The 20,560-nt window shown below is 45.3% G+C and overlaps 1 protein-coding gene across 1 annotated transcript in view; it reads right to left on the bottom strand.

The window, feature by feature from the left end:
- Positions 1-204: 204 nt before the first annotated feature.
- Positions 205-20,560, bottom strand: part of prr14 (proline rich 14) — a 43,280-nt gene continuing 22,924 nt past the window's right edge. Inside the window, exon 10 of the mRNA XM_063062453.1 lies at positions 205-836. Within this exon, the coding sequence (XP_062918523.1) occupies positions 572-836 (265 nt within the window). The 3' untranslated portion in view covers positions 205-571. The remainder of the gene's footprint in view (positions 837-20,560) is intronic.

Genomic DNA, 20,560 nt, shown 5'->3' with positions numbered 1-20,560 from the left:
CCCTCCCTTCAGCGCAGTCTCCCCGGAGTGTGAGGCGAGCTCTAGAACACACACCAGCCCTGGGTCCACTAGGAGGAACCAAACGTTTTGTGAGTTAGGCCGCCTGAGAAACCTTTGCAGCATTCATTTAAGCAAGGTCATTTTAATTAAATCCATCGTACATCCTGCACCCAGGGTGGGGGAGGCAATGGGGGAGAAACAGACCAAGAGGAAGTCATGGAAGGGGAGATAGAGAGGTGGAAAAAAGGAAATAGGAGAGAAGGAGGGAGGGAGGGAGGGAGATGATGGGTTGTGCAAGAATGGGTACGGGGCGGGGAGCAGGGAGCATGTGGCAGGAGCAGAGGGATGAGGGAGGGTGAGGAGGCAGTGCCTCATGAAAGGAATCGTCAGAACCAAACCATGCGACAAGTACAAAACTGAACGAGTTAGTAAAAATATATATTATCCGGTAAAAACGAGGCTGTACAGTGCTGTAGGGGGCAGGGAGAGAGGGAGGATGGAGGGTGAGGAATAGGGAAGGACGGAGCAAGTTGAGGGAGGTGGGGGACGGAGGGAGTGAGGGCTGGGGACCCTATCCCTCCTCCCCGGCGAAGAAGGAGTCAAGCTCGGATAACCGCTGCCTCAGCAGCCGCTCCAACTCAGGCGCCTCCAACCTCGAGCGGTCTCCGCGCAGCCCCGGGCCACCCCCTTGCACCAGGCGCAGTTTCTGCCGCAGCCGTCGCTTGCGGGGGAGGCTGCCGTCCTGGAATTGCACCGTCCGCTTCAGCCGCCGCTGGCTGGTCAGCACCAGCAGTCCGTTCCGCTCCACCGGCTCCTCGAAGATGGTCTCGAATGGGCTGGTGGAATAAAGAGCAGAGTGAAATGAGAAACCCGTCCCACACTCCTGGGTGAAGCTCCGTCACTCATTTCCAGGGTGAGACACAGAGTGAGGCTCCGTCCACACTGTCTCGTCACACACTCCTGGGGTGACAAACAGGGTGAAGCTCCTTCACACTGTCCTGTCACACACTTGCAGGGTCAGGCACAGAGTGAGGCTCCGTCCACACTGACCTGTCACACATTTCCGGGGTGAGACACAGAGTGAGACTCCGTCCACACTGTCCTGTCACACACTCGCAGGGTCAGGCACAGAGTCAGGCTCCATCCACACTGTCTCATCACATACTGTCAGGGTGAGAAACATGGGGGGGGGGGGGTCCTTCACACTGTCTCATCAAACAATCCGAGGTCGGACACAGAGTGAGGCTCTTTCACTCTGTCCTGTCACACACTCCCGGGGTGAGAAACGGGGTTAAGCTCCCGGGGCGAGACACAGGGTGAGGCTCCATCCACACTGCCTCATCAAACAATCCGAGGTCAGACACAGAGTGAGGCTCTTTCACTCTGTCCTGTCACACACTCCTGGGGTGAGACACAGGGTGAGGCTCCATCCACACTGCCTCATCAAACAAACCAGGGTCAGATACAGAGTGGAGCTCCCTCCATAGTCACAGATTTATAGAGCACTGCAGCAGAGGAACAGTCCATCTAGTCCGTACCAAACTATTATTCTGCCTAGTCCCTAGTCCCATCCATGTAATTATACACATTTCTCTTAAATGTTGAAATCAAACCAGCATCCACCACTTTCACTGGCAGCTTGTTCCACCCTCTGAGTGAAGAAATTCCCCTTTAGGTTCCCCTTAGATATTTCACCTTTCACCCTTAACCTGTGACCTCTAGATCTAGTTTCATGCAACCTCAATGAAAAGCCTGTTTACATTTACGCCATCAGAAATTTTTATACCTCTATCAAATCTCCCTCATTCTGGTACGGTCCAGAGCACAAAGTCCTAACGTGTTCAGTCCTTCCCTGAAACTCAGGTCCTTGAGTCGGGGCAGTATTATTGTCAAATTTCCCTGTACTCTTTCAATTTTTAGGCCTCAATAATGTCATACACATCTCAACATAACTCCTGTACTCAGTATTTTGATTTACGAAGGACAGAGTGCCAAAAGCTCTCTTTACAACCCTCTCTACCTGTGACACCACTTTCAAAGAATTATGGTTCTGTACTCCCAGATCCCTCTTTGAGGGATCTATGAACTTGGACCCCAAGATGCCTCTATTCCTCGACACTTAAAAATCCTGTCAATAACCCTGTACTCTGCCTTCAAATTCTACTTTCCAAAGTGTATCGCTTCACTTTTCCGGACTGACCTACATCTGCAACTGGAGCCGAGCTCTGCATCCCATCAATGTATCCTTGTAATTACTTCAATACCACCACCAACCTTTGTGACATCTGCACACTTACTACCCTGCCTTCCCACTTCCTCATGGATAGATCCTTTGAAAAGAGACGATCGTGTTGTGGGCGCAGTTTGAGTGTTGCCATTACGATGGAGGAGTGGGGCAGGGAGCGGAGGGATACGTTCAGTGTGCCAGGAGACAGGATCAGTGAGATTGGCATGGACACAGTAAGCCAAAGGGACTGATATGGAGCTGTACTATGCAATCTCTGTGCTCCCAGAACCCATTGAGGACCAGTGACTGCAGAATCATGCAGTGCCTGCGCTGGGTTTCCCATGCCTGGGTTGTCTTATGGAGCTTCTGTAAAGTGGGAGGGGTTCTGCAATGGGATCTACAAAGAATATGCAACAGGACAGCACAGGCCATTCAGCCCACAATATTATTCTGTACTCGTTAAACTAGTAATTAAATGCCTTCTGTCTAAAAAATGTCCATATCCTTCCATTCCCTGAACATCTAATTAAGATTCTCCTCATAACAATGCAGATGATACCATCGTAGGAGGCCACAACTCAAATAATAATGACAAGTCAAGAGTACAGGATATAGATAGAGCACCTCGTGACATGGTGTCATCACAGTAACATTTCCCTCAATGTCAGCAGAAAAGCTGGTCATTGACTTCAGAGCGTAGGGTGCTGTTTAGATCAATGGTGCCGAGGTTGATCAATGGTTGAGAGCTCCAACTTTCTTGGAGCGAACATCACCAACAGTCTGTCCCGGTCCAGTCACACAAAAACAAGCAGCACAAGAAAGTTCACCAATGCCTCTACCGCTTCAGGATCTTAGAAGAGCAAACACAGTGCAGGCCCTTCAGCCCACAATGTTCGTGCTGACCCTTTAACCTAGTCCAAGCTCGATCTAACTCTTCCCTCCCACATAGCCCTCCATTTTTCTTTCATACATGTGCCTAAGTCACTGAAATGTCTCATCGATCTGCCTCTACCACCACCCCAGCAGCACACTCCACTATAGTTTCCACCAAACACCCTAAAGTTATGGCCCCTCATATTAGCCATTACCACCTTGGAAAAAAGAGTTTCTGGCTGTTCGCTTGATCTAATGCACACCTCTATCAAGTAACTTTTCACTCCAAAGAGAAAAGCCCTAGCTCACTCAACTTATCTTCATAAGACATGCACTCTAAGTCAGTCAGCATCCTGGTAAATCTCCTCTGCACTCTCTCTAAAGCTTCCACATCCTTCCTATAACAAAGCGATGACAACTGAACACAATGTTGATGGCCTGTGAGTTCCTCCAGCATTTTGTGTGCTACAATATTCCGAATGTGTAGTATAACTAGGGTTACATAAAGCTGCAACATAACTCGTGGCTCTTCAACTCAATCCCTGACTAATGGAGACAACACACCACATGCCTTCTTAACCCACAGCACTGCAACTTTGAGCCCATGCACATGGACCCCAGGATCACAGTGTTAAGAATCATGCCAGTGACATTGTGCCTTAAAATTTAAACTTCACACTGTTCCAGATTGAACTCCATCTGCCACTTCTCAGCTCAGCATCCTGTCAAAGTCCCATTGTAACCTACGACGCCCTTCTACACTATCTACAACTGCACGAACCTCTGTGTCATCTGCAAACTTACTAAACCACCCTCCGTTTCCTCATCCAAATCATTTATTTAAAAATAAAATCACAAAGAGCGGTAATCCACTCTCCACCAAAATACCTTCTGTGGGCAAACCAATTCTGAATCCATGCAGCCATATTTCCCTGGATCCCAAGCCTCCTGACTTTCTGTATGAACCTACCATGGGGAAACATCAAGCGCCTTAATAAAATCCATATACATCACAGACACTGCTGTCTTCATTTGGTTTGTTTCTGCCTCCAAGAATCCAATCAGCCTAGCAAGGCACAACCTGCCCTCACAAATGCTGACTACGCTAATCAGACTATGCTCACCGAACACTTGCAAATCCTGTCTCTAAGTATTCTCTACAATACTTTGCCCACCCCCACAGTAGGGCTCACTTGTCTATAATTGCCAGAGTTATCCACCCTCCAATTTTCTGGCACTACTCCAATGGCTGATGAGGATGCAGAGATCATCGCCAAAGGTGCAGCAGTCTCATCCCTTGCTTTTGTAGTAACTTGGGGTACATCCCGTTTGGCCACTGGGACTTATCATAATGTTTTTCAAAAGTTCTTAATGTCTACATGTCCCAGCACATCAGCTTGTTCTACGTTGTCCTCATATTCGTCAAGGTCCCTCTCACAGGTAAATAATGAAGTATTTATGAAAGACCTCCCCTACCTCTTCCAACTCAGGGCACATTTCCTCTAATATCCCTGATCAGTCAAACCCTCAATCTACTCATCCTCCTGGATGTACATGAAGAACAGAACGCCTTAAAACCAGAAAACATGGGAACAGAATTAGGCTATTCGGCCTATCAAGTCTGCTGTGCCATTTCAACATGGCTGATACATTTTCTCTCTCGACCCAATTCTCCTGCCTTCTCCCTACAACCTTTCACATCCAAACTAAACAAAAACCTACCAACCTTCATTCCAATGGATGATGGGGTGGTAAACTGGATGAGTAAGTGTGCAGATGATGCTAAGATCGGTGGAGTTTCATAGTAGTCATAGTCATACTTTATTGATCCCAGGGGAAATTGGTTTTCGTTACAGTTGCACCATAAATAATAAATAGTAATAGTAATATTATTATTAGTAAATAGTAATAGTCATAGAAATAATAAATAGTAATAGAAAATAGTAATCAATAGTTAAATAGTAATATGTAAATTATGAAATAAGTCCAGGACCAGCCTATCGGCTCAGGGTGTCTGACCCTCCAAGGGAGGAGTTATAAAGTTTGATGGCCACAGGCAGGAATGACTTCCTATGACGCTCTGTGCTGCATCTCGGTGGAATGAGTCTCTGGCTGAATGTACTCCTGTGCCCACCCAGTACATTATGTAGTGGATGGAAGACATTGACCAAGATGGCATGCAACTTAGACAGCATCCTCTTTTCAGATACCACCGTGAGAGAGTCCAGTTCCATCCCCACAACATCACTGGCCTTATGAATGAGTTTGCTGATTCTGTTGGTGTCTGCTACCCTCAGCCTGCTGCCCCAGCACACAACAGCAAACATGATAGCACTGGCCACCACAGACTCATAGAACATCCTCAGCATCGTCCGGCAGATGTTAAAGGACCTCAGTCTCCTCTGGAAATAGAGACGGCTCTGACCCTTCTTGCAGACAGCCTCAGTGTTCTTAGACCAGTCCAGTTTATTGTCAATTTGTATCCCCAGGTATTTGTAATCCCCCACCATGTCCACACTGACCCCCTGGATGGAAACAGGGGTCACCGGTACCTTAGCTCTCCTCAGGTCTACCACCAGCTCCGTAGTCTTTTTCACATTAAGCTGCAGATAATTCTGTTCACACCATGTGACGAAGTTTCCTACCATAGCCCTGTACTCAACCTCATCTCCCTTGCTGATGCATCCAACTATGGCAGAGTCATCCGAAAACTTCTGAAGATGACAAGACTCTGTGCAGTAGTTGAAGTCCAAGGTGTAAATGGTGAAGAGAAAGGGAGACAAGACAGTCCCCTGTGGAGCCCCAGTGCTGCTGATCACTCTGTCAGACACACAGTGTTTCAAGCACACGTACTGTGGTCTGCCAGTCAGGTAATCAAGAATCCATGATACCAGGGAAGCATCCACCTGCATCGCTGTCAGCTTCTCCCCCAGCAGAGCAGGGCGGATGGTGTTGAACGCACTGGAGAAGGCAAAAAACATGACCCTCACAGTGCTCACTGGCTTGTCCAGGTGGGCATAGACACGGTTCAGCAGGTAGACGATGGCATCCTCAACTCTTAAGTCGGGGCTGGTAGGCGAACTGGAGGGGATCTAAGTGTGGCCTGACCATAGGCCGGAGCAGCTCCAGAACAAGTCTCTCCAGGGTCTTCATGATGTGGGAGGTCAATGCCACCGGTCTGTAGTCATTGAGGCCGCTGGGGCGCGGCGTCTTCGGCACAGGGATTGTGGATAATGAAGTAGGTTTTCAAAGCTTGCATAGAGATTTAGGCCAGTTAGAAGAGTGGGCTGCAAGATGGCAGATGGAGTTTAATGCTGATAAATGTGAGGTGCTACATTTTGGTAGGACTAATCAAAATAGGACATACATGGTAAATGGTAAAGCATTGAAGAATGCAGTAGAACAGAGGGATCTAGGAATAATGGTGCATAGTTCCCTGAAGATGGAATGTGGAATCTCATGTGGATAGGGTGGTGAAGAAAGCTTTTGGTACGCTGGCCTTTATAAATCAGAGCATTGAGTATATGAGTTGGGATGTAATGTTGAAATTGCACAAGGCATTGGTGAGGCCAAATTTGGAGTATTGTGTACAGTTTTGGTCACCGAATTATAGGAAAGATGTCAACAAAATAGAGAGAGTACAGAGAAGATTTACTAGAACGTTACCTAGGTTTCATCACCTAGGTTACAGAGAAAGGTTGAACAAGTTGGGTCTTTATTCTTTGGAACATAGAAGATTGAGGGGGGACTTGATAGAGGTATTTAAAATTATAAGGGGGATAGATAGAGTTGACGTGGATAGGCTTTTTCCATTGAGAGTGGGGGAGATTCAAACAAGAAGACATGAGTTGAGAGTTAAAGGGCAAAAGTTTAGGGGTAACATGAGGGGGAACTTCTTTACTCAGAGTGGTAGGTATGTGGAACGAGCTTCCAGCAGAAGTGGTTGAGGCAGGTTCGATGTTGTCGTTTAAAGTTAAATTGGACAGCTATATGGCCAGGAAAGGAATGGAGGGTTATGGGCTGAGTGCGGGTCGGTGGGACTAGGTGAGAGTAAGAGTTCAGCATGGACTAGAAGGGCCAAGATGGCCTGTTTCCGTGCTGTAATTGTTATATGGTTATATGGTAAATACACCCAACGACTTGGCCTCCACAACCACCTGTGGCACTGATTTCCACAAATTCACCACCCTTTGGCTAAAGAAATTCCTCCTCAACTCTATTCTAAATGGACATCTCTTTATTCTAAGGTTGTGCTCTCTGTTGATAGACTCCCCCATGAAAGGAAACATTTTCTCCACAACTACTAAATCTCGGCCTTTCAACATCTGACAGGTTGCAGTGATTTCCACACCACCGCCCCCCGCCATTCTTCTAAATTCCAGTGAGTTCAGGCCCACAGCTATCAAACGCTCCTCATACGAAACCCTTTCATTCCTAAATCATTCTCGTGAACCTCCTCTGAACCCTCTCCTTCCTTTCTTAGATAAGGGGCCCAGAATTGCTCACAATACTCCAACTGAGGCCTCACCAGTGTCTTATAAAGCCTCTGCATTACATCCTTGCTTTTATAATCTAGTCCTCTCAAAATAAATGCTAACTTGCATTTGCCTTCTTCAGCACTAACTCATTCTGCAAGTTAACCTTGAGAGAACCCTGCACAAGGATTCTCAGGCCCCTTCGCACCCCTGATTTTTGAATTTTTTCCCCATTTATAAATAGTCTACACTTTTACTCCTTCTACCAAAGTGCATAATAATACACTTCCCAACACTAACTCCATCTGCCATTTTACCCATTCCCCTAATCTTAGTCTTCCTGCAGCCTCCCTGCTTCATCAACATTACCTGCCCCTCTTCATATCATCCGCAAACTTGGCCACAAAGCCAATAATACTGTCATCCAAATAATTGACATATAACATAAAAAGAAGTGGTCGAAACACCAACCCCTGTGGAACACCACTAGTCACTGGCAGCCAAACAGAAAAGGCTCTCTTTACTCCAACTCTTTGTCTCCTGTCAATTAACCAATCCTCTATCCATGCTAGTATTTTTCCTGTAATATCATGGGCTCTCTATCTCATTAAGCAGCTTCGTGTGCAGCACCTTGTCAAAGGCCTTCTGAAAATCCAAATACACAACATCCACCGATTCTTCTCTATCCTGCTTGTTATTTTCTCAAAGAACGCCAACAGATTTGTCAGGCAATATTTTTCCTTAAAGAAACCATGCTGACATCGGCCCCCCATGTATCCCAAAACTTCATCCTTAACAATCGACTCCAGGATCTTCTCAACCACTGAGGTCAGGCTAATTGGCCTATAATTTCCTTTCTTTTGCCTCCCTCCCTCTTGAAGTGTGGAGTAATATTCGCAATTTTCTAGTCCTCTCAAACCATGCTAAAATATAGTGATTCATGAAAGATCATTACTTATGCCTCCACAATTTTTCAGCCACCTCCAAGATGTAGTCTGTCTGGTCCAGATGTTTTATCTACCTTCAGAATTTTCAACTTCCCAAGCACCTTCTTCCTAGATATTGCAACAGCACTCACTTCTTCCCCTGACAGTCTCATATTACCAGCATACTGTTAGTGTCTTCCACTGTGAAGACTAATGCAAAATACTGAATAAGTTCATCCACCATTTTCATGAGTCCCATTACTACCACTCCAGTATTATTTTCTAAAAGTCCAATATCTACACATCTCTCTTTTACTCTTTATATATCTAAAAAAAACATTTGGTATCCTAACAAATAAACTCTTCATGGGCTTCCAGCTGGATATCAGCATCGATTATAATAAAAACTTCGATGACAAAACTCTGCCACTTGTCAGGGATGATAATAATCCTAATAATTATCCATGAAGAAGATGGCAGAGTTTATAATCAACATCTGTTATAATCAACCTGGCTAGAAGCCCGAGAAGAGTTTATTAGTCATATATGCCAGGAAAACACTGAATCCTGTTTGGTATCCTCTTTGGCATTATTGGCTAGCTTACCTTCATAGTTAATTGTTTCCTTCCTTATTGCTTTTTTAGTTTCTTTCTGTTGGGTTTTTTTTAAAACTTCCCAATTGTCTAACTTCCCACTAATTGTTGCTATTATATGCCCTCTTTTGCTTTTATGTTGCCTTTGACTTCCCTCGTCAGCCACCACTGCGTCATGCTGCCTTTAGAGTACTACCTCCTTGGAAAGCATCTTTCCTGTGTCTTTCAACTTGCTCCAAGGAAGTCCAGCCATTGCTGTTCTGCCATCATCCGTGCTAGTGTCCCCTTGCAATCAACTTTGCACAGCTCCTCCCTCATCTCGGTAATTCCCTTTACTCCACTACAATAATGATACATCTGACTTTACCTTCGCCCTCTCAAATTGCAGGGAGAACGCTATCATATTGTGATCACTACCTCCTCAGGGGTTCTTTACCTCAAGCTCCATAATCAAATCCGGTTCATTATGCAACATTTGATTCAGGACAGCCTTTCTCCTACTGGCCTTGGGGGGGGGTTCTTTAATTTTACACAATGGGGCTTTTTCATGCCACCTTCTAGCTCTCCCCAAGTCCATTCTTAAGTTCCTCAAGTTGCTTCTTAAACCTGAAATTTTGATTAGATGTTCCACATCTCTTGTCAACTATAGTTCTTTCACCCCATCATCCTTTCCCTGCCTCAATGGGACAAAGCAATCCAGAACCCCATATGCAAACGCTCCTTAAACAACCTCCATGTTTCTGTTTCCCCAAGCATATCCATTCCAGATGTATGCTCCAAAGTCCTGCCTAGCAGCATCATAATTCACTCTCCCCAAATTACTTTCCCTTACCATGTGCTCTTATCCCTAAAGTAGGCTAAAGAAATTCAGCACATCTCCATTAACCCTCACAAGTGCTTCACAGAAAGCATCCTATCCAATGCATCATGGCTTGGTATGGTAACCGCTCTGTCTGTGACCTGTAGAAACAGCACAGAGTTGTGGGCACAGCTCAGCACAGCTTCTCCACCATGGACTCTGCCTACACTTCTTGTTACCTCAGTAAAGCAGCAGCTGTCTACTCAATCTATGCCTCTCATACTCTTTTTTAAAAAAAACCTCTATCAGGTCTCCCCTCAACTTCCATCGCTCATGAAAAAATAACCCAAGTTTGTCCAACTTTTCATTTGAACGTGCAGCCTCTAATCCAGGCAGCATCTTGGCGAACCTCTCCTGCGCCCTCTCCAATGCTGTACACCATTCTGTACAGGGCAATCAGAACCAAATGTAGTACTTCACAGCAGCCTGACTAGAATTTCATAAAGATGCATCACAATTTCCTGACTATATTAGTCAATGCATTCACAAAAGGCCAGATTGCTGGCATGATAGCGAGCAGTTAGCTTCATGCTATTACAGCACCAGCAACTCAAGTTCAATTCCACCGCTATCTGCAAGGAGTTTGTACGTTAACTGCAAGAGCATGTGGGTTTCCTCCGAGTGTTTCCTTTTCCTCCACATTCCAAAGATTAGTAGGTTAATTGGTCACATGGGTGTTATTGGACTCATGGGCTCATTGGGATGGAAGGGCCTGGATCTCGAAAATAAGAAATATATAGACCTTAGGTTGGGTGAAAATAGAGTTTAATGTGGGAAAGTATCAGGTATAACACTTTAGTAACAGGATTCAAAAAGTGGATTGTCATCTCAACGGAGAATCTAAAAGTGAGTGAAGTTCAGAGGGATCAAGGTGGTCACAAAATCTCAAAATATTAGCAGGCAGTTCCAACAAGTGGTCGAGATGGCAAACAACATTGTCCTTCACTGTGAAGGGGTTGGAGTTTGAGAGCACGGAGGGAATGTTCCATTTGTACAGGATGTTGATTGGGACACATCTGGAAAACTGTGCATAGTTCTGGTCCCCTTACTTGGGGGTGGGAGCTGTCCTATCGAGAAGGGCTGAACAGGTTGCATCTGTGTTCCCTGGAGTTTAGAAGAATGAGAGGTAACACTACCCCAACACAGAAGACCCCGAGGAGGCTTGACAACAGTAGGTGTGGAAACGCTTCCACTTAAGGGAGTCATGAACAAGGGGACAGAGCAACACAACAGAGGGTCTAATTGTTTAAAACTGAGGTGTGTAGAAATTCCATCTCTCTCCGAGGATGGTGAATTTCTGCAATTCCATGCCCCCAACGGAGGTAGGGGTCACACTGCTGGATATATTCAGGGTGGAGGTGGATAAATTGGAGATGAGAGGTTGGACAGACTAGGGCTGTTTTCTCTAGAGTTGGAGGCTGAAGGGAGATCTGATGGGAGTTTATAAAAAACTGGGAGGCCTGGACGTGGAAAGGATGTCTCCATCAGTGGGAGAGTCTGGCATCCGAGGTCACAGCCTCAAAGTATAGGGACACTCTTCTGTAATAGACGAGAAGGAATTTCTTCAGCCAGCGAGGTGAATCTGTTGCCACAGAAGGCTGTTGAGGCCAAGTCATTGGGTACATTTAGGTCAGAGATTGATGGATTCTTGATTATCACTGGGGATAAGGGTTACAGGGAGAAGGCAGGAGAATGGAGGAGAATGGAGATGAGGAAAATAGAATTCAACCTTAATTAAATGCTGGAGCATATTCAATGTGCCTAATGGCTTAATTGTGTTAAGGTCTAAAACGATGGAAGGCATCGACAGTGTGGTCATCTGGCATTATTTTCCCCCCAGGTCTGAAATGTCTAATATCAGAGGGCATCTATTTAAGGTGAGAGGGGGCAAGTTTTTATTTGCAGCAAGAGTATGGGTGTCTGGAATGTGCTGCCAGATCTGGTGGTGGTGGCAGATATGGCAGAGGTGTTTAGAAAGCTTAGTATAGGCGCATGGATGTGCAGGGATTGGGGGGGGGATGTGAGTTGTGTGCAGGCAGAATAGATTTAGTCCAATTCAACACAGTGCTCGGCATAGACATCATGGGCTAAAGGGCCTGTTCCTGTGCTGTGCTCTATACATACTTGAACGGTTGAGTGTCACAGAAGAGTCAAAGTCAGTATTTATCAATCAGGATCACATTGAACAGTGGGCCACAGGAGACTGAGTGTGGGGACCAGTCCCTTCTCCTAGTCAGCACCTCCAAATTTCCTGGAAGAGCAGAGGTAGCTGTTACTGTCAGCTCTTGACCAATGAGGAGATTAATTTGGGTGGGGGGGGGGAAGAGGGGGTGAGTTCCATCAACAGAAATTGGTAGATTGGTTTACTATTGTCTTTTGTACAAAGATACGATGAAAAATTTGTTTTGCATACTGCCTGTACAGATCAAATCATATCTCCTGAGGTAGTACAAGGGAAAACAATAGAGTGCAGAACAAAGTATTACTGTTATGGAGACAATGGGATGGACAGGTTGAAGTGCATTTTTCATGCTGCAAGTGTTGTGGATAAGGGTGATGAACTTTGAGCATAGATCAATGCATGGAACTACAATGTTGTGATGTTGTGGCCATTACCAAGACCTAGTTGGGAAGTAAACAGGGCTGGTTGCTTCATGCCCCTGGGTTTTGATATTTTAGAAAGATAGAGGAGGTAAAGGAGTGTTGGGGGTAGGAGAGGAGATGTGCTATTAATCAGGTACTCAGAGGAGGGATCATCCACTCTCCATACTCAAAAATAAGAAAGGTGCAATCACTTTGATGGGATTATACTGGAGACCACCCCCACCCCCCACCACCTCCTGCACCCAATAGCCACCAGGAACAGATATGCAGGCAGGTTAAGGAAAGATGCCAAAAGAATAGGGTGATTGCAGTGAGTGACTTAACTTCACTCATATAGAAGTGCAAAAGGTTTAGGTGTGTGGAGGGTGTCTGAAAGTCAACTGCACAGAGTACAGGACAGAAATGTTCCAGTATGAAGGAGGGACAAGGGTGGCAAGGTAAGGGAACCTTAGATGTCAAGGGAGATGGCAAGTTTAGCCGAGGAAACATATGTAAGGTTTAGGGAGTGAAGATCAGAGAGTGCTTGAAGATTATAAAGCCAGAAAAGTGCTATTTTTGTGTCCACTCTAGCCACAGACAAGGTCTTGGAGGACTGAAGAATAGCTGATATTCCACTATTTATGGAATATGGATAATCCTGGAATCCATAGTCTTGCATGTCTCAAATCAGTGGCAGAGGAAGTTACTAGAGGGAATTTTTATGGATATGATTTATAAGCAGTTGGAAAACCGTGGCCTAATAGGGACAGACATGCCAGTCAAGTCGCTTGATTGAGACTTTTGACAGGGTGACCAGGGTGATTGATGAAGGTCGAGCTGTAGATATTGTCTAAGTGGATTTTAGTAAGGCATTTGACAAGGTCCCTTATGAGAGTTCATCCAGAAATTAAGATAGTTCCATGGTGATTTAGCCGTTTGGATTCAGAATTAGCTAGCCCATAGAAGGTGAAGGATAACGCTCAGCGGGACCAGGTCTGGCTGAAAATCTGTGATTACTGGTGTTCCGCTGGAGTCTATACTGGGAACTCTGCTGTGTGGGGTAGTATGTCTGCAGACGATACGAAGGTTGGTGCAGTTGTGGATAGAAAGAATGGCCAACAATACAGCACAATATAGATCAGTTGCAAATATGGGCAGCGAAATGGCAGATGGATGTGGAAATCATAGAAAGGGTGCAAAAGAGATTTACAAGGATGTTGCCTAGATTGGGGAGCATGCCTTATGAGAATAGGTTGACTGAACTTGGCCTCTTCTCCTTGGAGCGACGGAGGATGAGAAGTGACCTGATAGAGGTGTATAAGATAATGAGAGGCATTGATCATGTGGATAGTCAGAGGCTTTTTCCTCAGGGCTGAAATGGCTAGCATGAAAGGGCACAGCTTAGAGGTGCTTGGAAGTAGGTAGAGAGGAGATGTCAGGGGTGAGTTTTTTTTTTAAAAACGCAGAGAGTGGTGAGTGTGTGGAATGGGCTGTCGGTAACGGTGGTGGAGGAGGATACGATCGGGTCTTTTAAGAGACTCCTGGACAGGTACATGAAGCTTAGAAAAATTATAGGGCTATGGGTAACCCTAGGTAATTTCTAAGGTAAGGATATGTTCGGCACAGCCTTGTGGACCGAAGGGCCTGTATTGTGCTGTAGGTTTTTTATGTTTCTATGGAATTTAATCAGGGCAAGTGCGCAGTGTTGTACTTTGGGAGGTCAAATGTAAAGAGATAGTACATTGTTAATGGAAAGACCCTTAACAGAGTTGATGTATTGCATGATCTTGGAGTCCAGGATCCTGCTGTACATCAGCAAATCCTTGCAGCATCTGGTGACCATATCATCTTTGTCTCAGAGACCGATATCAGAACATGATGGGTGAACCCTCGCAAGGGGTCTAGTCCCAATGGTGTATCTGGTAGGGCACTAAGAACCTGTGACAACCAACTGGTGGGAGTGTTTAAGGACATTTTCAATCTCTCACTGTTGCTGTCGGAGGCTCTCACATACTTCAAAAGGGCATTAATCACACCAGTGTCCAAGAAGAGAAGGGCAAGCTGCTTCAACGACCATTGGCCAGTTGCAATCACATCTACGGTGATGAAGTATTTTGAGAATTAACTCCTGCCTAAGCAACGACTGTCTACGCCACCCCGAGCTACCTGCCAGCCTAGACATCATATGGGAGCCCAAGCACAGGAGGATGAACCCTGGGCGCCCTCCCAAGACTATGGTCAACACGCTCCTAGAAGACAGCCGCGTGGCTAATATAGATGAACTGAACACACTGATGAGGGAGAGGGAGAAGTGGCGAGTCCGTCATCGTGCCCGACACCGGCCCCCTAGGGCTGAGTCAACATAGTAGTAGTAGTAGTAAGCAAGGACCTGAACCCACTGCAATTTGCCTACCACCACAATATGTCTACAGCAGACACCATCTCACTGGCTGTTAACTCAGCCTTGGACTACCTGGACAACAGCAATACTTATGGCAGGCTGCTGTTTATTGATTATAGCTCAGCGTTCAATACCATCATACCTGCAGTACTAATCAACAAGTTTCAAAACCTGGGCCACTGTACCTCACTCTGCAACTAGATCCTTGACTTCCTCATCAGACCACAAAGTCACTGTGGATTAGAAATAACATCTCCTCACTAACGATTAACACCAGTGCTCCTCCGCATCATGCTTAGCCCACTGCTCTCCTCTCTGTACACCCACCATTGTGTACCTAGGTACCGCTCAAACACCATCTATAATTTTGTCAATGACACAACTGAAGTCAGAAGTTTACATACACCTTAGCCAAATACATTTAAGCTCAGTTTTTCACTATTCCTGACATTTAATCCTAGAAAACATTCCCTGTCTTCGGTCAGTTAGGATCACTACTTTACTTTAAGAATGTGAAATATCAGAATAATGGTAGAGAGAATGATTTATTTCAGCTTTTATTTCTTTCTTCACTTTCCCAGTGGGTCAGAAGTTTACATACACTTTGTTAGTATTTGGTAGCATTGCCTTTAAATTGTTTAACTGGGATCAAATGTTTTGGGTTGCCTTCCACAAGCTTCTCACAGGAAGTTGCTGGAATTTTGTTCCATTCCTCCAGACAGAGCTGGTGTAACTGAGTCAGGTTTGTAGGCCTCCTTGCTCGCACACGCTTTTTCAGTTCTGCCCGCAAATTTTCTATCGGATTAAGGTCAGGGCTTTGTGATGGCCACTCCAATACCTTGACTTTGTTGTGATTTTGCCACAACTTTGGAGGTATGCTTGGGGTCATTGTCCACTTGGAAGACCCATTTGCGACAGAGCTTTAACTTCCTGGCTGATGTCTTGAAATGTTGCTTCCATATATCCACATAATTTTCCTTCCTCATGATGCCACCTATTTTGTGAAGTGCACCAGTCCCTCCTGCAGCAAAGCACCCCCACAACATGATGCTGCCACCCCTATGCTTCACGGTTAGAATGGTGTTCTTCCGCTTGCAAGCCTCACCCTTTTTCCTCCAAACATGACAATGGTCATTATGGCCAAACAGTTCAATTTTTGTTTCATTAGACCAGAGGATATTTCTCCAACAAGTAAGAACTTTGTCCCCATGTGCACTTGCAACCTGTAGTCTGGCTTTTTTTAATGGCAGTTTTGGAGCAGTGGCTTCTTCCTTGCTGAGCAGCCTTTCAGGTTATGTCAATATAGGACTCATTTTACTGTAGATATAGATACTCGTCCATCTGTTTCCTCCAGCATCTTCACAAGGTCCTTTGCTGTTGCTCTGGGATTGATTTGCACTTTTCGCGCCAAAGTACGTTCATCTCTAGGAGCGGTATGACGGCTGCATGGTCCCATGGTGTTTATACTTGCGTACTATTGTTTGTACAGATGAATGTGGTACCTTCAGGCATTTGGAAATTGCTCCCAAGGATGAACCAGACTTGACATCATTTTCTGACCTCAATCCAATAAAAAATTGGTGGGCAGAACTGAAAAAGTGTGCGCGAGCACGGAGGCCTACAAACCTGACTCAGTTACACCAGTTCTGTCTGGAGGAATAGAACAAAATTCCATCAACTTACTGTGAGAAGCTCGTGGAAGGCTACCCAAAACATTTGACCCAAGTTAAACAATTTAAAAGCAATACTACCAAATACTAACAAAGTGTATGTAAACTTCTGACCCACTGGGAAAGTGATGTAAGAAATAAAAGCTGAAATAAATCATTCTCTCTACTATTATTCTGACATTTTACATTCTTAAAATAGTGATCCTAACATAAGAAACATAACAAGAAATGTTTTCTAGGATTAAATGTCAGGGATTGTGAAAAACTGAGTTTAAATGTATTTGGCTAAGGTTTATGTAAATTTCTGACTTCAACTGTATACAGGAGTGAGATACATCAGTTGGTTGAGTGGTGCCCCAACATCATTAAGACCAAGGAATTGATTGAGGACCAGGAACAGGAAGTGAAGGGAACACACACCAGTCCTTACTGAGGGACCAGCAGTGAAAAGGGTGAGCAGCTTCAATTTCCTGTGTGTCAACATCTCTGAGGATCTATCCTTGTCCTAACAAAGAAGGCATGTCAGCAGCTACACTTCATTAAGATGAGATTTTGAGGACCTTTGCTATGTCAGCAAAGACTCCAGCAAATTTCTACAGATGTACTGTGAAGAGCATTCTGACTGGCCGCATCACCATCTGGTACCGAGGTGCCAATGCACGTGATCGGTAAAAGCTGCAAAGGGTTGTGAACTCAGTCAGCTCCATCATGGGCACTAGTATCCCCATCAAGGACATCTTCAAAAAGTGATGCACCAAAAAGGTGGCATCCATCTTTAAGTACCCCTATCACCAAAAGGACATGCCCGTCACTCAGTGTTTTAGTAGCAGCTTCGTCCTTATCCCTCAGATTTCTGAATGGATAATGAGCCAATTCATGAATACTACCTCACTATTTTTGTTCTCCTTTACTGTATAAACTCAGTGGCCACTTTATTAGATACCTCCTGAGCTAATAAAGTGGCCACAGGAGAGGTCCTCTGCTGCAGCAGCACATCCACTTCAAGGTTTGATGTGTTGTGCATCCAGAGATGCTCTTCTACACACCATTGTCATTTTATATAGGCATCTGTTAATCTCGTGAGACCGTGGATTTGCGCCTTGGAAGGTTTCCAGGGCGCAAGCCTGGGCAAGGTTGCATGGAAGACCGGCAGTTGCCCATGCTGCAAGTCTCCCCTCTCCACACCACCGATGTTGTCCAAGGGAAGGGCACTAGGGCTGATACAGCTTGGCACCGGTGTCGACGCAGAGCAATGTGTGGTTAAGTGCCTTGCTCAAGGACACAACATGCCACCTCAGCTGAGGCTCAAACTAGCAACCTTCAGATCACTAGACCGACGCTTTAACCACTTAGCTATGTGCCAACCATTGTTGTAACTTGTGGTTATTTGAGTTACTGTCACCTTCCTGTCAGCTTGAACCAGTCTGACCATTCTCCCCTGACCTCTCTCATTAGCAAGCCCCACTTTTGCCAACAGAACCACTGCTCACTGGATTTTTCTTTTTGTTTTTTTTTGCACCATTCTCTGAAAACTCTGTTGTGCGTAAAAGTCCCAGGAGATCAACAGTTTCTGAGATACTCAAATCTGGCCAATCACTCCGCGGTCAAAGGTACTTAGATCACATTTCTTCCCCATTCTGATGTTTGGTCTGAACAACTGAACTTCTTGACCATGTCTGCATGCCTTTATGCATTGAGTTGCTGCCACATGATTGTCTGATTAGATATTTTCATTAGTAAGTGGGTATATATGTGTACCTAATAAAGTGGTCACTGAGTGTACATCTACTGCAATTTATAGCAATATATTACACTGTAAAGAAGTTGCAAAACAACAAATATGTCAGTGATATGAAACCTGATTCTGATTCCAAGTCCATAGCTCTCTCAAAGTGGGTACACCAGTAGATTGAGTGGGAAAGAAGAGATATGCATAGGCTTGCTTTTAATAGTCACGGCACAGAATTCAAAAGTTGGGAAGCTACTCGTGATGCAGTTTTATAAAACTCTGGTCAGGCCACATCTGGAGTGTGTATTCAGTTCTGGTTCTTCTCCCCCCATCCACCCCCATTACAGGAAGGGTGTGGGAGCATTAGACATTTCCTGGATGCTGCTGGATTAGAGAGCAGGTGCTGTAAGGAGAGGTTGGACAGGCTTGGGTTGTTTCTCTGGAGTGATAGAGGCTGAGGGGACACCTGATAGAGGTTTTGTAAGATTATGAGAGGCACAGTATCTTTTGCCCCCAGTGTCGAAATGTCTAATACCTGAGGGCAAACTTTTAAGGAGAGGGGGTAAGTTCAAAAGAAATGGAAGGGACAAGACTTTTTACTCCCCCCCACACAAGCAGTGGGTGCCTGGAATGTGCTGCCAGGGGTGGTGGTGGAGGCAAATATGATAGAGGTGTTTAAGAAGGGATTAGGTAGGGAAACAGATGCACGAGGAATGGAGGAATACAGACATTGTAGGCAGAAGGAATTAGTTTAACCAGCCATTTAAATGCTGTTAACTAGCTTAGGCCGGCATTGCGGGCTGGAGGGCCTGTTCCTGTGTTGTACTGTTCTGCGTTCTATGTTCAACACAGAGAAACTGTACTGTAGGTAGACATGGTACAAGAACCATGATGAGGTAGATTTGGAGATCAAGAGAGTCTTATCATACCAGGGAACCGTTCAATTGTCTTACAACAGCGGGGAGAAGCTAAGCCGGATGGGAAGTACCTTCAGGGTTTTGTAACTTCGACATGATGGAAGGGGGAAGAGGAGGGTATGTCTGGGGTGGGTGGGGCCTTCACACTGGCTTCTTTATTCTGGGAGCAGGGAATGGAGACAGAACCTGTGGAAGGCAGGCTGGTTTCTGTGACGTGCTCAGCTGCATCCACAACTCTACGGCTTCCTGTGGTCATGGGCAGAGCAGTTGCTGTGCCAGGCCATGATACACCTGGATAGGATGCTTTCTATGATGCACTGATGAAAATTGGTGGGGGTCAAAGTGAACTTGCCAAATTTCTTTCGCCTCCTGAAGTAGTATAGGGGCGGCAGTTGGTAGAAGTCATTTTCCACGAGGCAAGATGTAGCTCTGTACATCTGTCTACAACTGGATCCTCAACTTCCTTATCAGGAGACCACAGTCAGTGCACATCAGTAGTACCATCTCCTCGCTGACAATCAACACAGACGCACCTCAAGGATGTGTACCTAGCCCACTGCTCTACAGTCTCTACACCTACAACTGTGTGGCTGGCTGCCGCTCAAATACCATCTATAAATTTGCCAGTGACACAATGCTATTGGTAGTATCTCACTCAGGTGGTGATGAGTAAGTGTATAGGTGGGAGACAGGTCCGTTGCTTGAGTGGTGGCACAACAATCTTGTGATCCAGCAGCTATGCTTTGTAAGGAGATTCGGTGTGTCACCAAAGACTTCTGTAAATTTCTACAGATGCGCTGTGGAGAGTATCTGACTGGTCACATCACATCCCCAAACTAATAGCAATTTGTTGTTTTGTAGAAACGGCATATTGCAATACATAATCAAAAATATACATATTATTTAAAAAATTATACACAAGTCAAACTCGCTCCCATATGCCTAGTCACCATCTAAAATTCCGCCAACAATAGTTGTGTCGTCAGCAAATTTATGAATGGCATTTGAGCTGTGTCTAGCAACACAATCACGGGTGTAGAGAGAGTAGAGCAGTGGGCTAAGCACATATCCTTGAGGTGCACCAGTGTTAATTGTAAACGAGATGTTACTTCTGATCTGCAAAGACTGTGGTCTCCCAGTGAGTAAGTCGAGGGTGGAGTTGCAGAGGGAGGTACAGAGGCCCAGGTTTGCAGTCTGTTAATTGGAACTGAGGGTATGATTGCGTTGAACACTGAGTTGTAATCAATGAACAGCAGCCTGATGTAGGTATTACTATTGGTATGGAGACTCAAATGCAGAGGATTGAA

This window comes from Mobula hypostoma, chromosome 11 (assembly GCF_963921235.1).
Source record: "Mobula hypostoma chromosome 11, sMobHyp1.1, whole genome shotgun sequence".
Classification (NCBI taxonomy): Eukaryota; Metazoa; Chordata; class Chondrichthyes; order Myliobatiformes; family Myliobatidae; genus Mobula; species Mobula hypostoma.
This window is presented reverse-complemented; position numbering and strand designations above follow the sequence as displayed.